This window comes from Neofelis nebulosa, chromosome 17 (genome assembly GCF_028018385.1).
Source record: "Neofelis nebulosa isolate mNeoNeb1 chromosome 17, mNeoNeb1.pri, whole genome shotgun sequence".
NCBI classification, from domain to species: Eukaryota; Metazoa; Chordata; class Mammalia; order Carnivora; family Felidae; genus Neofelis; species Neofelis nebulosa.
In genome coordinates this window covers 49826885-49848547 of record NC_080798.1, presented here as the reverse complement: position 1 = coordinate 49848547, position 21663 = coordinate 49826885, and the positions used below count along the sequence as shown (strand labels likewise).

Genomic DNA, 21663 nt, shown 5'->3' with positions numbered 1-21663 from the left:
TTGACCACAGTAGTTTACTTAGCAATTTTGCGATTCAGCATCATCGATTTAACGCTCTGTTTACATCGGCTCCCGTACCACGTCTTCCTGCGGTGTGGTCAGCAAAACTAGATTCAGACACTACGGCCTAAAAAGTTAACTTCTGCCTTGAGGATTGTCAATCCCTTTGGGTTGGAATTTACTTTTACGTGCCACAGCGGGGTTTTGTTGGTTTGCTTGTTTTGGATTTGGGTTTTTGTCACCTTGTCGCCCAAGTTCAGAACCCAGAAACCATCCAGTTCACCCCCTCCTCTTTCCTCAAGTTTGTCGCCGTTCAGTGACGTCTTTCCCACCTGTGAGGCTGGGATTCCATAGGTATTAAAGCAGGTGACTGGCCAGTTTCCACCTGTGAGATTCAGCCCCTGTTCCTTACTTGTAGGCTTAGCCTACGTATTAAATGAGATTTTTTGACATGGTATTTGATGTATTCCACTATATCCTGGTGGGTGGAAAGCAGTTTTTATTGAATGTAAATAAATAGCATAATTGTAGAAAGTGTAGGAGTTTAGAGGCACTTTGCATAATATTCAACCGTTATTTTTAATAATTTGTAGATAAGGGTCAGTGTGTCTTTTTTTTCCCTACGTAATCATTTTAAGTTTACCTTAAGAAATATTAGCTTATAATTATAGTAATTTTTATTATATTTTTATTTTCTGAATTCTAAGGGGTGCACTGGAACAAGGTGCCATTGAATGAATGTTTCACTCGAGTTAGGAAATTGTTAAACTGTAAAACTGTTGAATTGAGGCTTAGAACTAGATTGAAAAGAAAGAAAAGGATTTTTCTTTTATGGCTATTAAAATTAGAACATTAAGGAAATAAAAATAAAAATAGAATATGACCACAATGAAATGACTTCATACCAGGTTAGGTGGTTGCTTTTTTTTCCTGAACGTGAGCTGAGCAGTGTGTTTTACAACATTCCTTCTTTAGACAAAGTGTCCTGGAAATCCAGACACGGTTCCTCGGTACATCCTGACAGGTGTGTGTCTGCCCATGGGTACTGAGAGAGTCTTGTACCCATGACGCCGTTCAAGAATGTGATTCTTTCTTGCCTGAGGCTCTTCTGATATTTCTTCAGAAGCCTTCCTTTCTGATCTGTAGCTCGTAGCAAAGGCCCTTTGGCAAGTAAGAGAAAAGCAGAAATCACCTATGAAGGGGAGGATGGCATGGCTCTGGTTCTTATAGTGACCAGTCTGTCACATTGAAACAGACCAAAGTCCTCCACTCACATGCAATATGTAATCATTGCATAAGACTGTCAGTGGTTGCCTTGAGGATAAGATCGTGTTCTGGTGAGTGAGGACTTGGTCAAATCCCCAGGGTCCTCTACCTTGTCCCCTAAGTTATATAATCCTTTTAAAAAAAGGATTACTTTTGTTAACAGTTACCGTGACAGTCTGTAAATGCGCATGAATATGCTTCTGTCCGACATGACAAGTAACCAGTTGCCAAAATGTATTCATAATACTAATGTTTTACTTGTATGTAATTAGCTTAGGGAGACTGAATTTTTTTATTTGCTTGTTTTTCACATATGGGAGACTTGGTAACAGGAAAGCATTCATAAAGTGTTGAGCTAATTAAAAATCCGGAGAATGCCAAGCAGACCTAATGATGTCTAGTTTCCCTTCTTTTACAAGTTGAGGGAGCAAGTTCCCTGTGGCCATCTGGGAAATGCTGAGGCAGTTTAGCTGGAAAAGACATCTTAAAAATTTTATTATTTTGAATATGGAGCCCGAATTTGACAAAAATAAAGTGTTGTCAGAAGGAACAAGAATTGCTTTATGTGATTCCTTTAGAGCCACACTCTCCCCAAACCCCTGATTTCTAGCAACCGTTGTTGTGTTCTCTATCACTGCAGTTTAGTCTTTTTGAGAATGTCATTTAAATGGATACATTCAGTATCTTACTTTCTGAGTTGGCTTCTTTCGCTCAGCATAGTGCCTTCAAGATTCATCCAAGTTGTTTTCAAAATCGGTAGATCATAGACTTTTTATTGACGAGCAGTAATCCACTATATGGATATACTGCTACAGTTATTTTCTGTTGACCCATTGAAGGACATTGATGGGGCTGTTCCCAGCTTTTGGTGATTATGAATAGAGCTTCTATAAACATTCGTGTATCGATTTTTCTGGGAATGGACCGTTTCCATTTTCCAGGACAAATACACAGGAGTTGAGATCACTGGGTCAGTGGTATGTGCTCATTTACTTTTTTTTTTTTGTTTTTTTAATTTTTTTTCAACGTTTTTTATTTATTTTTGGGACAGACAGAGACAGAGCATGAACGGGGGAAGGGCAGAGAGTGAGGGAGACACAGAGTCGGAAACAGGCTCCAGGCTCCGAGCCATCGGCCCAGAGCCTGACGCGGGGCTCAAACTCACGGACCGCGAGATCGTGACCTGGTTGAAGTCGGACGCTTAACCGACTGCGCCACCCAGGCGCCCCTGTGCTCATTTACTTTTTAAGAAACTGCCATACTGTTTTCCAGAATGGCTTCTGTCGTCTATTTTTTTTTTTTTTTTTTTTTAGTGTTTTATTTATTTTTGAGAGAGACCAAGCAGGGGAGGTGCAGAGAGACAGGGAGTCATCTATTTTTAAAAATAGTTTCTTAGTGGGGCGTCTGGGTGGCTCAGTTGGTTAAGCGTCCGACTTCACCTCAGGTCACGATCTCACTGTTGGTGAGTTTGAGGCCCGTGTCGGGCTCTGTGCTGACAGCTCAGAGCCTGGAGCCTGCTTCGGATTCTGTGTCTCCCTCTCTCCGTGCCCCTTCCCCGCTTACGTTCTGTCTCTCTCTCTCTCAAAAATAAATAAACATTAAAAAAAATTTTTTTTTAAGAGAAAATAATTTCTTAGTACTTGAGTAATTCAGAGTCTCACTCTCGGTCCTCCTGCCTTTTGTGCTCTGCCATTTCCTGCTTTCATGACAAATGTTCAAGCTCTAAGTGTAGTTGTCCCATCATGGAAAACACAGGCAGCTAAGGCAGAGTGTGTCTGGCTTACCTTCATATGTTCCGCGGCCTCAAGTTCCGCGTGTTCCGGGGCGGTGGCGGAGCGGGTGTGACCTTGCACAAGTTAGACTGTTCAGTAATTTAGCTTCTTCATTTGAAAAAGAGATGAATAACACCCATTATTTGGTTGTAAAGATTAAACGGGATACAGAGCTGAAAGCTCTAAACTCTGGAATGCAGTGAGTAATCAGTACATCAGCCTAGTTCCTAGTTACGTTACCCTACACGGTGGAAATGCGATGTGGCATGAAAACATGTCATTCTTACCTTTCAATTACAGGGCTGTTTAGTAGGCAGGCTGATGATGGTGATCTGCCCCCCGGGGCCAGTCCTCGTGGAGTCCGGAAATACCCCGGGAATGTTTGTAAATGGGAGACGGAGGGTTGTGTGTCTGCCACGGTCCCAGGGCCGGGGGGCTGCGTGGAACACACCGAGGACAGAGCGAAGCTGGGCTCGTTTCGGTTGTCGAGTCTTTTGATGGCGTTTAGTCCACACATTATCCTGCTCTCTTTCTTCCAGTTCTGGGACTACCGCCAGCCTCGGAAATACCTCAGTATTCTCCCTTGCCAGGTGCCCGTCTGGAAGGCCAGATACACGGTGAGTGGGACACCCCACCTCCTGCTGGGGAGCTTCACCTTGGTGTTCCAGATGCGGGTGGTGGGGTGGGGCGAGGGCCACGAGGGCCATTTTCTCTTACTTTCTCTGTGAGGCAGTTTTCACTTCCTGTCCTGGTTGAGGGGTGGGGGCACAGGCGGTCATGACGGCATAAAAGCTGCCAGGTATTTAAAAACTGGCGCTTCGAGTGTTGGGGAAGAATCTGCACTAGGATTGCTGGCCACCACCTGGGAAGCCGGGCAGCACGAAGGTGGTCACTAAGGGCAGGGGAAGTGGGGAGATGGAACCACAGGGTTGAAGCGCTTTCAGTCAGTGGATTTCTTCCCGATGGTGGGAAGAATTCTGGCTTTAGATTCTGACGACCTGGGTTTGGGATCCATCGATGCCATTTAATTTTTCCCCAAGATTTATTGAGGTATAACTGACATATAACATTGTGTCAGTTCAAGGTGTCTGATACACTTATATATTGCCAGACTACTGGTACCAGCGTTAGCTAATACCTCTGTCTCATCACATAATTACCATTTCTTTTTTGGATTGAGAACATGTGATATTACTCTCTTAGCAACTTTTATGAGTGTAATATGGTATTGTTCACTCCCGTCACCATGCTGTATATTAGATCCAAAACTTACTCGTCTTCTAACTAGAAGTTTCGACTGGAAATTTGACCAGCATGGTCCCCGTTTCCCCCACCCATCAGCCCTTGGCAAACACCATCCTGCTCTCTGTTTCTGTGAATTCAGCCGTCTTAGAGTCCACATGTAAGTGACCTCACCCAGTATTTGTCTTTCTCGGACTTATTTCACTTAGCGTAGTGCCCTCAAGTCCACCCATGTTGTGGCAGATGGCAGATTTCCTTCTTTCTCCTGGCTGAATAGCGTTCCGTAGAATGTATCTAACACGTCTTCTTTATCTTTTCATCCATTGATGGACACTTAGGTTGTTTCCGTATCTGGGCTGTTGTGAATAATGTTGCAATGAGCCATTTAATGTTTGTGTGGCCTTGGGCAGGCTACTGGATGCTTTTGAGCAATAGTTTCCTCCTCTGTAGAACATGAATAATAATTTTTACTAGGTCTTCCTTTTTATTATTGTGATAAAATTTACCATTGTAAGATGTTCAATTCAGTGGCATTTAGCACATGCACAATATGACTTTCCTTTTGAAAAATGGTGTGTGAAAATGCTTTGTAAACCATAAAATGCTACAGATGGGGGGGCAGGCTGTTATCAGCCTTCCCACAATTTTTCCCATTGCCGCATTGATAGCTGCTGATCAGATACAATCTCTTGTCCTCAGTGTCAACTTGAAAGGGAGCACAGAGGTGAATAAAGCTGCATTTCTGCATTAGGCTGTCACCCCGAGACTCTGTGGAGCATAGAAGATAATTTAGGGATTAAGTGGCTTTTGCATCTAGGAGTGCTTGTCAAGAAATCAGACATTGTTCTTAGGCATTGAAATACTTCTCTGGATTAATATGTTTACTTTAAAAAATAAACAGAGAAGTCCAGGAGTGCTGCCAGGAGGGCAAGTGAAGATAAATGTGCTTTTAGATGACTGTGGTTTAGTCCTCAAAGAACAGAGGCCGGTTAGCTACCAAATGGGCCCCTCAGCTCCCTAGCAGATGAGGTGTCGATAAGTAAAACATGTCAGTCCTGAAACTGGAGGGTTTTCCTCTGAAGAGCTGCAGTTTTGGGGCCAGGAAGGTGCTGCCTGATGTGGATGTGTGCTTCCGGTGTGTGTCCACATGGCACGAATTCTGCTTGCCGCTCTGGGGTTTTCCCCAGGGTGTCTTGCACAGTCGTTCTGGGGAAGCGCCAGGATGAGACACAGTGTTTCATGGTACGCAGCGGTCACAGCCATTTGCTTGTTTCAGAATTTAAAGTTCTCCAAGGATTTGGCTTAGCTTTATTTTTTACCGGCTGTGGTCCTTTCCACGCGAAGAAAAAGTAAAATAAATGCAGAAGGAAAGTAGATGTGATGGTTAACTTACGGTATTGGAAAAAAATCTCCCCCGAGTGGTTGGGATTCCCCCATCGTGTAACTTATTTTCGTTAGGAAAGCATCCCAACTTGGGTAATTCAAGATTCAGCGGCGTCTCCCTGGAATAATCACCTTCTTTTCCCTTTCCTGCCGTAGCCTTTCAGCAATGGACTGGTGACTGTGATGGTTCCCCAGCTGCGGAGGGAAAATAGTCTTCTCTTGTGGAACGTCTTTGACTTGAACACGCCAGTGCATACCTTTGTGGGGCACGATGATGTGGTGCTGGAGTTCCAGTGGAGAAGACAGAAGGAGGGTGAGGGGGAGCCTGATTTCCTCCTGAGCCGTGGTCCACGGCATCTCCAGTCAGGGTTGGCCGTGTGGCCCAGCACGGGCACCTCAGGGCTGGGCTTTAGCAACGAGAGAGTCAGGGGGGTCGCCACCTTTCACGGTAGATGGGTAAGGGGGTGTGCGGCTGTGGTTTCTCTCCCAGGTTTCCTCCTCTTATGTTCAGTGTCATCTCTCACCTGTGTGGAAGAGATCCAGAAGAGATTGATAGACTTCCTGTGGGATCATCTCTGGGGCTGAAAAACTCTGGGGTCAGAACCCTCAGAAGTCTGGCATTCGCCCCTTCCCACTCTGTTGAGGAAGGAGACCTGAGGCCGTCATCAGCGCTGCCCACCAAATAACCCTAGTTCTCTTCACGGCACATGGTGGTGTTTTATCTCCCACCTCCCTGAAGATGGGTTTGGCCAAACGTCTTGCTTTGGTCGTGAAACGTGAACAAAGAGATGCCGTCTCTTCTGGGCTGAAGCATTAACAGCCATTGTGCAATTAACACGCTCTCTTTGTTTCTGCCACAGCAGCTGGCAAGACTCCAGCTGGAGCTGTGCCCGTCGGCAGCAAGGATGAGGTGGGGGTGTAGGAGCAAGATGTCCTTGCTTTAGGCCACTGAGTTTCGGGGATGGTTCTTGAAGCTCCATCTAGCCAGCCCTCACTAATGCAAGGTCAAGTGTAATGGGAATCACAAGCCCTCGGCCTCCGCTTCTCCACCAGCTCAGTGTGCAAATTTAGTTGCAGCCTCTCTTTTCTTGAGACCTTACTGTCGTGATCTCTAAAGGTTTTATGCAACGGAAGTAGATTTCAAGGTCTTTCCATATGATAGACGGAAAACCAGGCAGTGGAGTGGTGTGGACTGTCCAGAGTCCCGGGAAAGGTCTCTGGTAATCCTGAGATCAGAGCAGTCCTCTTATCCCGGCTTGTTTGTGACTTCACAAGCCTCTTCCAGGATACTTTTTGAAGGGACTCTTTTGATCACCCCCTGAATTTTCCCATCTTTATTTCCCAAATCTCCCTGCTTCTAGAAACATGAGGCTGCTTGGTTTTTATCCCATTAATTTGCATGCATGACTTTGGCTCTCAACTTCCTCTCTTGCATTTTGCCATCGTAAATAGAAGATGTAGTTTCCTCATGGTTTGGCAGGGAGAGGTTGGCCTGTAGTTTTGGATTCGAATGAAAAGGTTTTAGCAACCCATTTTCAGCTATCTGTGTTATCTGTAAGCCGGCAGGGTGAATTGTGTATGTTGGGACCGTCTAGTCAGTAACGAGATTTTTGAGTACCGGTTACAGGTGCTTTTTTTTTCAAATTCCTTTTTATTGTAAAGTATATCATCTGTCTAGAAAATTGCATGAAACGTGTACATTCTTACAGATTATGAAGTGAAAATGTACATAACTACCACCAGGGTCTCGAAAGAGAACATTGCTAGAACCCCAGAAACTTCTCGATCACAGTGCCCTCCCTTCCCCAGAAGGATACGCTCTCCTAACACTCACGAGAATGATTATTTTTTTCGAGTTTTGCCACCCATTAGTGCATCCCTTGAAATAGTTTCAGTGTGCTTGTCGAACCTTTTATAAGTCTAATCATCCTGCATGTATTCCTGTATTTCACTTCTTTTTCAACTTCAGGCTGCCCCATTTTATTTTTACTGCCATGTCTTCCTAGTCAGTTTTTACTGGTTTAATTTTGGTTTTCACTGCGGTGCAGGGGCTCTTAGAGAGGTAGGAAGAGAATCAGGGTGTTGTAGCCAGGGGAAGAAGATGCTTCATGAAGGAAGCGGCAGTCGCTGGTTGTAGGTGTTGCTGAAGGATGGATGTGCAGAATAAGAGAAAAGCGCTTAATGGTCCAAATAGGAGGCCATATGATCATTAAGAGAGGAGTTCCAAAAGCGGATTGAGGATAGAAGCCAGACTACAAGGCAACGTGAACAGAGGCAGTAGGGACTGGATTTGTGAAAGAAATTGCCTTCAAAGACAAGGAGCAGACTGAGTTGATGTTAGAGCTGCTGCCCTGTCTCTGAGGGCGAGGAGAAGGTGCAAGAAAGGGAGGGCATGGGAAAGCAAGGGCCCTGTGGGGGTAGGAGGGAATGGGGGTGAAGGCACTGCTGGAGGAGTTGGGTTTAGAATGGAATCAGGCATAACTTTTCTTCAGTCAGGGATATGAAGAGAAGCCAGATGTGGAGACAGTGGCTGACACGAGCAGGAGTCTGTACGAGGGGACTCCTGGCAGGCAGTTATCCAGAAGAGCTGTGTCCTGTGGGGCACACACAGGGAAATGCTGACTCGTTGAGGAGCGGAGGCCCAACTGAAGGCAGTGACACAGAGAAGGAATTTTTGCCCCTCACCCACCCTGTTAGCTCGGACAGAGTGTGTTCTCTGGTGCCTCCATTTTCCCATCTGTAAAATGAGGGAATTGGATGAAATTAAAATTCTAAAGTCTTCTAAATTCTCGGCTCTCTAAGGATGGCCATAAAGGCGATTCTAGATAGGACCTAATTACTCTGAAATGCCCTGATCTTTCATAAAGCTCTCTAAACCTTTTTAGAATAATTTCCCTTTGACCAGACCTAATATGTGAAAATATAACTCAGGCCATTAAGAACATTCAAGATCGATTATCCATTTTATGAAGAGATGCATCTGTTTGCCAAAAAATTCTTTTCAAACAGTAAGGTGTCATTATGCTTTTAAAGCAATTCATTTCAAAAAATCATATTCATGCTCAGCTCCTCTGGAGCGTGTAAAAGGAGGAACATTTGTGGAGGCGAAAGTTCAGTGTGACGTTAAGTCCCAGCATCCCTTTTCACCTGCTCACCTGCCAGTTATTATTTCGCTTCATTTAAGTTGCTGCTCAAATGCGACTTCCTCAGGGAGCCCTGTCTAAAAATAGCTCTGCCGGCAGTTGTCTTATCCTTTTTTGCAAGAGCGCTATCACTCCCAGACGTTTTATCGCATATTTATCTGTTTGTCTGTTGCCGGCACTGGATTGTGAGCTCTGTAAAGACAGAGGTTGTTGCATTCGCGCCGTTGCCCTAGTATCTAGAACGGTGCCTGGCATATAGGCGTTGGTCAGTAAGTATTTATTGAATGGATGGATGGCCAAATGAAGGGAGGAATCTCGCTCCCCTGCAACTTGTAGCAAAGTTGATGTTGAATCCGCACCCCCCACCCCACCCTCCAAACATTCCAGGATTCTTATTTGGCGATTTCTAGGGTCCAAGGACTACCAACTGGTCACGTGGTCACGGGATCAGACCTTGAGAATGTGGCGGGTGGATTCCCAGATGCAGAGGGTATGTATTCAGCGCCGTTGTGGAGGAGTGTAACCGGGTATGCTGGAAACCTTAAAACAAAACAAAACAAAACAAAACCAAGGGTTAGTAGTTGTGGAAGTTAGAGGGTACATGACAGACATTTAATAATACTTGATGGTTGGCTGAGTGGCTTGTATAGGCCACAATGAGGCTTTGCGGTCTCCAAGAGCCAACTTTCGTATTTGGCACTTCTAAGCGTGAAAAGCCTCCGAATGCCTTTTCTCCTGTCCCGGTAGGAGACTGTAGATAGCCTACTGAGCAAATGGCCTGTGGGCTTAATTTCTTTCTCTTCTTCTAAATGAGCTAAGAAGTCGAACCTTACACTCTGCAGTGTTCAGAGCCCTTTACATCCATCAGTGGTACCTATTCTCTGAAGCCTTTTTCAAGGTTTGCCCTACAAGTTCTGTTTCTTCCACGAACCACGGTGGCACCTGGTGTGACCTGCTGCCACGGCCCCTTGCTGTGTTCCCGCCTCAGTGTGGTTCTTTCGTTCAGTGGCCACGCTCCTTAAAGGCCGGAGCCACACCTCCCTTGTATTGCTTCCCCCACAGTGCTCCGTATAGGGTGGATGGAAAATGCTGGCTGAAATTTACAACACCGTGGAGTTGGGTTTTTGGTTTGTTGTGTTTTGGGGTTTTTTCGGTGCTGAAACCTGGGAATGAGAACACGCAACTCCTGCTCTTAGGTTTGTGAGTTCAAGCCCCACATTGGATGTAGAGGTTACTTAAAAACAAACAAACAAATAAAATTTAAAAAAATGTGCAGCATTGCTTAGTAAGAAGTCACTCTTGAGCATTTTGGTCAAGTATCATCACCTTACTGCCTTTCAAATATATTTTCTCCAGAAAGTACCATTTATTCATTTTTGGTCTTGGGTTAGCTGAATAACTCCACAAAGGCTTGGAATTTAAAGTATTGTTTTCTGAGGCTTGCATAAAGGATGAACAGGATGAAAAATTTCCATGTAGATAATAGAGCCTATTCTCCTGTGTATTTAACCAGGGGGAGCTGGTGGTGGGTAAAACCTATTTTGATTGTCTCAGTTTTGGGCTGACGTCTTTTAGCCTTCCTGAGTCCCATTTTTAAGTCAGAACCAGACTCGATGAACATTTCCACTGACTTCCGGAGACCTAGATCTTTTACCCTTTGTTGCAGCTTTGTGCAAATGACATATTAGATGGTGTTGATGAGTTCATTGAGAGCATTTCTCTTCTGCCGGAACCAGAGAAGACCCTTCACACTCAAGATACGGATCACCAGCACAACTCGAGCCATGGGGAGGAAGAAGGTAATTGGTTAAACTGATGTTTTAGGTGAGGTGCCCCTCTGTGCATTTCAGTTCTGGCAGGTACCCCAGAACTGCTCTCTGACTCGTTTTCAAAAAACATTTGCCAACAACTGGAGACCCTCTCTCTCCTGCTAGTCTTAAAGGAAGACCCCCCAAGCAGTATCCTGGAAGAGAAGAAGTCAGATCAGCTGGGACTGCCTCAGACTCTGCAGCAGGAGTTCTCCCTGATCAACGTGCAGATCCGGAATGTCAACGTGGAGGTACTCGGTAGTCTAATGATTGGCTCATGCTTGCAGATGGCACTTTGTGGGAGTGGGGACTGTTTGAGCCAGGATGGTGGCTACAGATAGCTCCGCTGCTCTAACAGGTGTACCTCTCTGCTTGCTTTTTTATTTTCTAGACTTTCTAAGGAAATAGAAGTCTTACAATGTAAATTATATTCTTACCATACTCTTTTCTCATAAGCTGGACCAAGGAATAAACTGGTGTTCACGTGTCCTGAAATCCTCTTAGATGCTCCAACACTTCATTTTCCCATGTGTGAAGATCCTTAGATCCAGGAAGGCTCCGTGAGTTGGCAAAGGTTCCTGCCATAGTTAATGGCAGAGCTGAGTTTGGCAGCCACGCCTGCCTCCCCAAGGTTCTTTGTGCTCTGCTGTACTACCTGCCCTTAGAGCTGGTCATTTCCTTAATGACTTCAGCTCCTAGTGAGGTCACCAAACCTCTCTGTTCGTCTAACATGTGGAAAGATTTACTCTTTTCATTTTGGGCGGGTAATGAAATGCTTTCCTTCAGAGAACTGAGTCTGTGAAGAAGGTTTTTTGTTTTTTTTTAATGTTTAATTATTTTGAGAGAGAGGGAGAGACACAGTGCACGTGAGCACAGGGGCGGGGTAAGGGCAGAGAGTGAGGGAGAGAGAATCCCAAGCGGGCTCTGCGATGTGAGCACAGAGCCCAACGCAGGACTCTGTGTCATGAGCTGTGAGATCATGACCTGAGCCAAAATCGGGAGTTGGACGCTTAACCGACTGAGCCGCCCAGGCGCCCCTGTGAAGGAGTTTTGAAGCTTGATTCGTTTCTCTTTTGCCCAGATTCAACAAACGGTAGGCATGGATATGTACCTGTGTGTACATACTTACCTCCTTTGGCCTTTAAAACAACTCTGCAGGGGGGCGCCTGGTGGCTCAGTGGGTTGAGCGTCCGACTTCAGCTCAGGTCATGGTCTCGAGGCTGGTGAGTTGGAGCTCTGCATCAGGCTGGCTCTGTGCTGACAGCTCAGAGCTTGGAGCCTCTTTGGATTCTGTGTCGCCCTCTCTCTCTGCCTCTTCCCTGCTTGAGTTCTGTCTCTCTCAAAAATAAAGAAACATTAAAAAAATTAAAACAACAACAACAACAACAACAACAACAACTCTGCAGGGGCACCTGGGTGGCTCAGTCAGTTAAGTGTCTGACTTCAGTTCGGGTCATGATCTCGCGGTTTGGAAGTACAAGTCCCGCACGGGGCTCTCTGCTGTCAGCATAGAGCCCGCTTGGGATCCTCTGTTCCCCCTCTCTCTCTGCCCCTGCCCCCTTGTGCTCACTCTCTGTCTCAAAAATAAATAAACAAAAAAATAAATGAAACAACTCTGCAACACGTGCTTTTATCCCCACTTAACAGAAGAGGAAACACACACTAAGAGATGCAATGACTTGTCGGAAGTCAGCAGCTATTTGGTGGAAGAGAGAATATTTGAAATCTGTCCCCAGATTTGCCACCTGTGTTCCTGTTTTTTGCTCTACTCCAGCTGCCTTCTCTGGTTGGCCACACAAGAAATCAAGAGAGAGAAAGAATCCTCTGATTAATTGGCTATCTGTATCGATTCAGATCATACCCCCTTTGTTGAGAACAGTTGAGAAGAGTGTGGATAGCCAAGTGAGTCTCTTTTAAGAAGGAGATCTTGATTCCTTTTCCAGGAGTGCTTTTTTAAAAGTATTGAGATAAAATTCACATGCCATAAAGTTTACCCTTCTAAAGTTTACAGTTTGGTGGTTGTAAACCTCAGTCACAGAGTTATGCAACCATCACCCCTAATTCCAAAGCATTGTCATCGTCCCTAAAAAAATCCTATATCCATTAGCAGTCACTTCTCATTGCCTTCTCCCCCCAGCCTCTGGCGCCGACTAATCAACTTTCTGTCTCTATGGATTTTCCCAGAAGTTCTTTTGAACTTGAGTCAGGTATTTCCATTCTTCCTGCTTTCTTTTCTCGTCTCAAAATAAATATAACAAGTTCCAGTCTACCTCACAGCTTTAGGTTGAAGCTTTTTTACGTCAAAATACTTTGCACTTATTAAATCAGTGCTAAAAATGAAACATCTGTCTTGAACACAAGTTGTCTGAATCTTCCAGATTCACTTGTCTTTGGGGAATGCCCCCCTCCACCCAGTTACCAGGAACCTTGAGCTTGCACTTAGCTTGTTTAAATTAATTTGCGTCTGAAAACAAATGGTGGCCTACCTCCCAAGCGGTTGTCCCTTTGTCCCCTGCAGATGGATGCGGCGGACAGGAGCTGCACGGTGTCTGTGCACTGCAGCAGCCACCGCGTCAAGATGCTGGTCAAGTTCCCCGCGCAGTATCCCAACAACGCTGCCCCCTCGTTCCAGTTTATCAACCCCACCACCATCACGTCCACGATGAAAGCCAAGCTGCTGAAGGTGGGGGTCTGTGTTCACAAATTCTCCTCAGGTGTCTTAAGAGGAAACCTCTGTCCACGGGCGTCCGTGTCTGAGTTGAGTAGTAAGGTCGAGTGAAAAGTCCGATAGAGAAGATTTGAAAGTCATCTGTCCTTCCGCGCCACCGGGTTAGCCCTTGCTGTTCACTGTGTGTAGCAAACAGTGGAGGTGGTCCTCAGCCTTTTTGGGTCGTGGAGCCCCTTTGAACATCTCATGAAACCGACACAGAAAAATTTGCGCAACTGTGGTATATAATTTCAGAAACACTGTGCGTGAATAGGATGCGGTTCCATAATTGCCTCTCATCTGCTCATAGATCTCATTAAAGCTGTGAATCAATCCCGGGTTAAGAGCCCTGCAATACATTTTCACTTATCTGGAAACAGTAGGCAAGATGTATTCTGAAGCCAAGAGATACTTTATAATCAGAAAACAAAATGTGAGGTCACTAAAAAAGTTCATTCCATGAGAGGAAATGGTGTCATCCCAGAGCGCGGCTGGCTCGTTGAACACGTGAGGCGTCCGGAGGCATGGCGGTGCCCGAAACAGGGCCGACCGGCACAGCGTCTGCTCTTAGCTGCTGGCTCAGGAACTTGCTCTGTCAGTTCATGCAGAGCTAATCAGGCAGAACCCCCATTTAAACAGCCCCACGAGCTGGGGAGGCTACACCTTTTTCAGTGTGAGCAGCAGCCTGTGTGAAGTAACTGAAAAGTCCTGACCAACCAAGTTGACCCAAATGCTGTTCGCTTTGGCCTAGTTTGTATTATACACACTTGGCCCGTCTTCTTGGGATAAGATACGTAGCCAAGAAATTTTTCAGGTGGCGTAAAGATCTCTCAGACGTTACTTTGGTTTTGTGGTAGAGGTACATTTTGTGCTTGGAATTTTTTGAATCCAAGTATAATTAGCATACAGCGTTACAGTAGTTTTAGGTGTACAATACAATGATTCAACAATTCTATACATCACTCAGCACCACTCATCGCGTTAAGTGTGGTCTTAATCCCCATCACCTATTTCACTCATCTCCCACCTACCTCCCCTCTGGTAACCATCTATTTGTTCTCTCTAGTTAAGAGTCTGGTTTTTTTGTTGTTGTTGTTTTTCTGTACTCGGAATTTGAATATTTCATTGTCTTATTTGCACATATAAAAAAAGGTAGATCTTCCTATTGGTATACAAATGATAGGATTAGGAAGTATCTCTAAAAGTCTAATTGAGTACTGTCTGACAGAAATAGAATGTAGGCTACACGTAATTTAAAATTTTCTAGTAATCACACTAAAAAAAAATGGAAAGTAGCAGGTAAATTAATTTCAATACTATTTTTACTTAATCCAGTATGTGCCAAGTGTTATATCAACATGCAATCCATATAACAATTGTTGAGACACTTTGCATTCTTCTACTAATAAGTCTTCGACACTTGGTATGAATTATATGCTTCCAGAACCTCTCGATTCAGACTCTCCTCACTTCCCATGCCCCGTAGCCCCACATGGGTAATGACTTCGTTACAGGACAGCCAATTTACATGCCTGTCTTCAGTATGTGTATGTCACTTTAGGTCTCCAGTATGTGCCTTAAAATGTTAGGATTTATGTTTTTAAAGAAGAAAAAAATTATAGTAATTTCCACTGGATTGAAATCTTCTCCCCCGGGCTTGTATTGAGCGTTACTTCTAAGGTACTGAGATTTTCCTGGAGGGGGATAGGGGTCAAGCTAGGACAGGGCAGGAGTAGAATTCACAGTAAAGATGTGTGTGCACACCCTGGCTGAGGAACGGGCTTCTCGAAGAGGGCACAGAAACGCATCTGCTCTCTGCGCCTCTAGAGCAGGTGGAAAGTAGGTTGCTGCACTGGAAGCCTGAGGCACGGCTGTGCTCCAGTCTCCCTGCGTCTTCACGGCCTCCCACTGCTTTGAAGAATAAAAGTGAATCAGGAGAGAGAAGGTTGCTATTCTTGACTGTGTTTCGTGCCTTTTCTAGATCCTGAAAGACACTTCCCTGCAAAAAGTGAAGCGCAACCAGAGTTGTTTGGAGCCCTGCCTGCGCCAGCTCGTCTCCTGCCTTGAGTCTTTTGTGGTGGGATTCTTGTACCGACTCGTGCTTTGGTGTTTTGTTTCGTTTCTTCCTCCCCAAACTAATGTATCCTCATTTTGTAAGTCAGCTTTAAGACAGCCTGTGGTTTTTAGTATGTTAAAAATGTTTTTAAGTTTATTTATTTATTTTGAGAGAGAGAGAGAGGCAGAGAGAGAGGGGGAGAGAGAGAATCCCAAGCAGTCTCCACACTCTGATGTGGGACTTGAACTCCCCAAGTGTGAGATCATGACCTGAGCCAGAACCAAGAGTCAGACGCTTAAACGACTGAGCCACCCAGGTGCCCCTAGTCTGTTAATTTTTAAATTTCAGAACCAAGAAGACAGCACTTCCAGCAACCCCTTTGCACTCCCAAACTCCGTCACTCCGCCCTTACCAACGTTTGCCCGGGTGACCACTGCCTATGGGTCGTACCAAGATGCCAACATTCCCTTCCCTAGGACCTCGGGGGCCAGGTTCTGTGGAGCAGGTTTGTCTTTCTTTTGGTTCTCTGACTGTAGATTGTGAGAGTGAGAAGCTGAGACTGTCCTATAGTCTATAAAGAAATCTCAGACAAACCAGAAAATTTGTCGTTGTTTCCTGGTAACTCAAAAGATTGCGAGAGTGTTAAATGGTATGATGCTGAATTGGCTTCTGTGGACATATCCTGAGAATACTCAACAGAATTGCAGTTTTAATTTTTTCATTCTGACGATCCCTGATTCTCAACGTAGGACAGGTCCCCTAGCAAAGAAGTAGAAAGTACCTGAGAAGCTTTTTTCTACCCCAAACACATCCCATCCTTCCTGGATCCTAGAGATTCTGACCTTTGTCCTTGTTAAAGTGTGGCTGTAGTGAGGACCGGTGCTGCCTTCGGATTTCCCGCGTGCAACTCATTGACCTTGATGTGCCCATGTGGTGTCTCCTTTGTCAGGCTATCTGGTGTATTTCACGCGGCCTATGACAATGCATCGAGCAGTGTCTCCGACAGAACCTACTCCGAGGTGAGCCTGGGAGATGCTGGTGTAAGCTGCACTCACGGAGCCATAAGTGGGCAGACATCCGGGGTTTATCACTGCGTTGGTCTTGGGACAGTGTGTGTTAGTTCTTCAGTAAATACCCATTAGAAGATTCATTGGAGAAAGATCAGGTTCATTAAATTGCTACTCAGCCGAGATTTGTACTGTCAGGTTACCACCAGACCACTAGAAGAAGTTTGATACAAGTTGTTGTCAACACAAGGCAAATTCTTTTCTCCTGTTGCTAAAGTATTATTTGAACATTAAATAACAATAGAAAAATAACAAAAAAAAAGGTCATCTCTAGTTCCACAACATTAGTATCCCACTTCTAACATTACCAAAACATGTGAAATTTTTATAAACTACATTCAGTGGTTGGAAAAACTCCAACATTATGGAAGTTTTCAGTTAAGATTTGAAAGCTGTTCTTTTCCATGGGGAGTCATCGTTAGCAGTTTAACATGCTTCCTGTCTGGTCTCCATTATTTTTCTGTGTGTCCGTTTTTTGTTTGCTTTGTTTTGTTTTTAAGAGGCGATCTAAGGTAGCAAATGGGAATGTGGACTCCGGAGCCAAACCACCGGGTCCAAGTCTTGGCCCCGCTGTTCTGTGACCTTAGGCAAGTTATCTAAACCGTCCTTGAGTTTCCTCACCAATAAGTTGGGGAAGGTAGTGGCACCTACATACTTGGGTTGCTTGTTAGAATCGATGAGTTAATCCCTGGGAAGCATTTAGAATACAGCCTGGCGTGTGGCTCTGTGTTTCCTGTTACTACTGTTTGTTTAAGTTTTCACTGTTTTACTCAAATATAATTCACATAGTATACAGTTGACCCATTTAAAGTATATAATTCAGTGGCTTGTTGTGTATTCACAGATCATGTGCAGCCATCACTACAGTCAATTCTAGAACATTTTTAATTACCCTCAAAAGAAACTGCATCCCCTAGGTGTCAACACTCCCAAGTCCCCCTTTCTTCCAGTACTGGGCAAACACTGATGTACTTTCTGTGAATCATTTTGCCTATTCTGGGCATTTTATAGAAATAGAATCATATAATTATGTGGTCCTTTGTGACTGGCTTCTTTCACTTAGTGTAATGTTTTTTTTAACTTTTAAAAAATGTTTATTTATTTTTCAGACAGAGGGAGAGACAGAGTGTGAGCAGGGGATGGCAGAGAGAGAGGGAGATCCAGAACTCAAAGCAGGCTCTAGGCTCTGAGCTGTCAGCACAGAGCCCAACGCAGGGCTCAAACTCGCGAACCATGAGATCATGACATGAGCTAACGTCAGATGCTCAACTGACTGAGCCACCCAGGCGCCCCTTGCTTAGTGTAATGTTTTCACGGCTCATACATATTGTAGCATGGTCAGTAGTTCTTTTTTTGTTTTTTTAATTTTATTCTAGAGAGAGAGAAACGTGTGAGCAGAGGAGAGGTACAGAGGGAGGGAGAGAGAGAGAGAGAGAGAGGAAGAGAGAGAGAGAATCTTAAGCAGGCTTCCACACTCAGCTCAGAGCCCAATGGGGGGCTTAATCTCACAAACCGTGAGATCATGCCCTTAGCCAAAATCAAGAGTCAGATACTCAACCGATTGAGCCACCCAGGCGCCCCAGGACTTCGTTTTTATTGCCAGATAATATTCTGTCATATACATATGCCACATTTTATTTATTTCTTTATCAGTCTGTGGACATTGGGGTTATTTGCATTTTTTGGCTATTACAAATAATGCTGTTTTGTGCATTCATGTACAAGTTTTTGTGTGGACACAGCTTTTCATTTTTCTCCAGTATATACCTATGAGCAGAATTGCTGGATCACATCATAAAGGTTTTTTTTTTTTTTTCTTAATTAATAAACTTCATGTTTTAGAGCAGTTTTAAGTATGTAGTAAAATTGGGTGGAGGGTACAGAGGGTCCTCATATACACCCATCCCCACACATGCACAACCTCCCCCATACCACTGGTTTTTTAAACTTAAAAATTATAAGGTGCGTACGAGGGACTTCTGCCCCTGCAGTGCGGTGTCTAGGATAACATGAAAGTCCTCCCATTGCGAACACCTGGATGTATTGGATGAAATATAATTAGCATACTTCCAGGAAAGAAAGAAGATTGAACCGAGTGCATGAGGAGGCACCACTGCTGTCCCGGGAGTCTGCCAATCTCTGCAGTCACCTGAGCAGATGAGACCTTGACTGCACAGGCCTGGGGAGTTAAGTGTCAGAGACCCCATGTATTACTTGGGTTCCATTTTCGAAAGGTTGGACTAGAAAACAAGCACCTGCTCTCAAAGGGAAACAAGAATATGTGTATCTGGACTTTGGATAAGAGGGAAGAATGTTCCTATTAGAACGGTTTGCACACTAACAGTGTTTCAGTGAGGTCTCATTTACAGTACACAGATGTGAAGTGTATACCTTGATGACCAACACCCAGATCAACATAGAGAACAGGAGTTTTCTCTGTTTACACCCGGAGGAAACCAGTCTTCCGACTTCCATCATTGTAGTTGTGGTTTTGCCTGTGCTTGAGCTTCGTCTAAGTAGCACATCAGGCAGCATGTGCTGTTTTGTGTCTCACCTGTTTTGCTAACTTAATGTTTTTTTTGTTTTTTGTTTTTAATTTTATTTTTGAAATTTACATCCAAATTAGCGTATAGTGGAACATGCAAATTAGTTAGCATATAGTGGAACATCCAAATTAGTTAGCATATAGTGCAATAGTGATTTCAGGAGTAGATTCCTTAATGCCCCTTGCCCATTCCCCCCTCCCACAACCCCTCCAGTAACCCTCTGTTTGTTCTCCATATTTAAGAGTCTCTTATGTTTTTGAAATTGATCCACAGAGTTGCATATATCGATGGTTCCATTGTATGAAAATAATACAATTTATCATTCTCTTCTTGAGGGATATTTGAATTATTTCTAGTTTGGGGCTATCATGAGTAGACCTACACACAGAAGTCTTTTTATGGACATGTATATTAACTTCTCTACCCAAGGGGCAGAATCCCTGGGTCATAGGTTAGGTGTATGTTTGATTTTTTTTTTTTTTTTTTTTTTAGCGTTGCCAAAAAGTCTGTCCCCAGTGGTTGTGTCATTTTACACTCTTACCGGCAATGTTTCAGAATTATAGTTGCTCCACATTCTTTCCAAAATTTGATATTTTCAATCTTTTCAACTTTAGTCATTGTGATGGGTATGTGGTATCTCATTGTGGTGGTGACTGGTGATGTTGGGCAGCTTTTGTGTGCTCATTGATCATTTGGGTATATTCTTTTGTGATGTGCCTGTTCAAGTATTTTGCCCATTTCTTTAGGACTAGGTTTCTTATTATTTATTTGTGTCAGTTCTTTATTCTGGTTCTAAATCATTTGCTGGAAGTCCAGATAGATTTTCTCTTAATCTGTGGTTTGTCTTTCTCCATAATGATTTTTGATAAATACAAGTTTTTAATTTTGATAAAATCCAATCTATCACTTTAAAAATTTTATGTTTAGTGCTTTTGTGTTCTAGAAAAAAAAATCTTTGCCTAACCCAAGGTTACAAAAATAGTCTTCTCGGGGCGCCTGGGTGGCGCAGTCGGTTGAGCGTCCGACTTCAGCCAGGTCACGATCTCGCGGTCCGTGAGTTCGAGCCCCGCGTCAGGCTCTGGGCTGATGGCTCGGAGCCTGGAGCCTGTTTCCGATTCTGTGTCTCCCTCTCTCTCTGCCCCTCCCCCGTTCATGCTCTGTCTCTCTCTGTCCCAAAAATAAATAAAAAACGTTGAAAAAAAAAAAAAAATTTAAAAAAACAAAAATAGTCTTCTCTTTTAAAAGTTTATAGTTTTAGAGTCCTTCTTTAAGGTCTGTAGTCAATCTCAAATTAATTTTTTGTGTGTATGATGTGAGGTAGGGGTCAAAGTTTGCTTTTTTCAGTAGAGCTATATAGTTATTGTTCCAGCACCATTCATGGAAAAATTTTGACTTTCCTCATTGAATTTGCATTGATTAAAAAAAAATTGCATTGATACCACTGTTGAAAATCAATTGAATATGGTTGTGGGTCTATTTCTAGAGTCTACTTTTTTCCTTTGCTCTATTGGTTTCTCTTTATGCCAACACTATACTCTTAATGTAGCTTTTATATTGTAAGTCTTCAAATCTGCTAGTAAGTCCTCCAGTTTTATTACTCTTACTCAGGATCATGTTGGCTATTGGCTAGGTCTTTTGCATTCCTGTAAAAACATGACATGGCTAATTGGTTTCTACACAAAAATTCTCTTCATATTTTGATTGGAAATGTGTCAACTCTACGGATCAGTTTGGAGAAAACTGACATCTTGACAGTAATATGGAAACTTCTCATCCACTAACATGATACTTCTCTGATCTCTCAGCAATATTTTGTGTTTTCAACGCACATTTTTCAATTAAGTTCATTTCTAGGTATTTGATGCTATCGTAAATGAAAATTTTAAGATATTTCTAAATGTTTTTAATGTATAGAAATGCAGATTTTTATAGATTGGCCTTGTATCTAAATTCACTTGTTCATTCTGATAGTTTGTAGATTCCTTTGATTTTCTATGTATACAGTCTTAGAAGTATTCTCCGCTTTTGCACACAAAAGTCGCGTTTTGTTCTTTTTGTTGAGTTTCCCTTTTTTCCCGTTTTACCCATCTTTTCCTCTTGGTTTCATCATGTGCTTAAGAGCAACAGTATTTGGAAATAAGGAAAGACTGAAGCCAGTATGGATAATTCTGTTTTCAACTACAGGTCTCTGTCAGCCTTGTCTGCTTATCATACTGGCTTGATTGCGCCAATGAAGATCCGCACAGAGGCCCCTGGGAACCTTCGTTTATACAGTGGGAGCCCCACTCGAAGTGAGAAAGAGCAGGTCTCCATCAGCTCCTTCTACTACAAGGAGCGGGTAAGCAGGAGAGGCATGGCCTCTGATTCTCATTCCTTCTAGATTTTCGTTCTTTGTCTCTCTGCCTACTCTGCACAGCAGCTAAGTTAGCGATGCCCCTATAGTCTCTAACTTTCAAAATTAGTTGGTTCAAGAAAGACCTTTGCTTCGTTCCTTTCAGTTGGTTTTAACTACTGTGAATTGTGTGTGTGGAGGGATGGGTTGGTTCTTAGAATCCATATTCTTCGCTCCCCATTTAACCCTATCCTTGTTACCCCCATTTACGAAGCTTGATTCCCCTTGTTTCAGGTAGCATAATTTAGCTACAGATCTTCCTTCATATTCTGATGTTTGTC

At 43.7% G+C, this 21663-nt stretch overlaps 1 protein-coding gene across 9 annotated transcripts in view; it reads left to right on the top strand.

Moving 5' to 3' along the window:
* Positions 1 to 21663, top strand: part of WDR59 (WD repeat domain 59) — an 86350-nt gene that overhangs the window by 39749 nt on the left and 24938 nt on the right. For 8 of the 9 annotated variants that reach the window (XM_058708812.1, XM_058708811.1, XM_058708817.1 and 5 more), the window contains 10 exons: positions 3578 to 3655; positions 5820 to 5976; positions 9217 to 9296; positions 10473 to 10605; positions 10741 to 10865; positions 13133 to 13297; positions 15303 to 15398; positions 15726 to 15882; positions 16327 to 16396; positions 21175 to 21328. In XM_058708812.1, the coding sequence (XP_058564795.1) occupies positions 3578 to 3655; positions 5820 to 5976; positions 9217 to 9296; positions 10473 to 10605; positions 10741 to 10865; positions 13133 to 13297; positions 15303 to 15398; positions 15726 to 15882; positions 16327 to 16396; positions 21175 to 21328 (1215 nt within the window). Of the gene's footprint in view, positions 1 to 3577; positions 3656 to 5819; positions 5977 to 9216; positions 9297 to 10472; positions 10606 to 10740; positions 10866 to 13132; positions 13298 to 15302; positions 15399 to 15725; positions 15883 to 16326; positions 16397 to 16944; positions 17404 to 21174; positions 21329 to 21663 lie in introns of those variants that run through there. The other variant, XM_058708819.1, reaches the window with a different exon arrangement.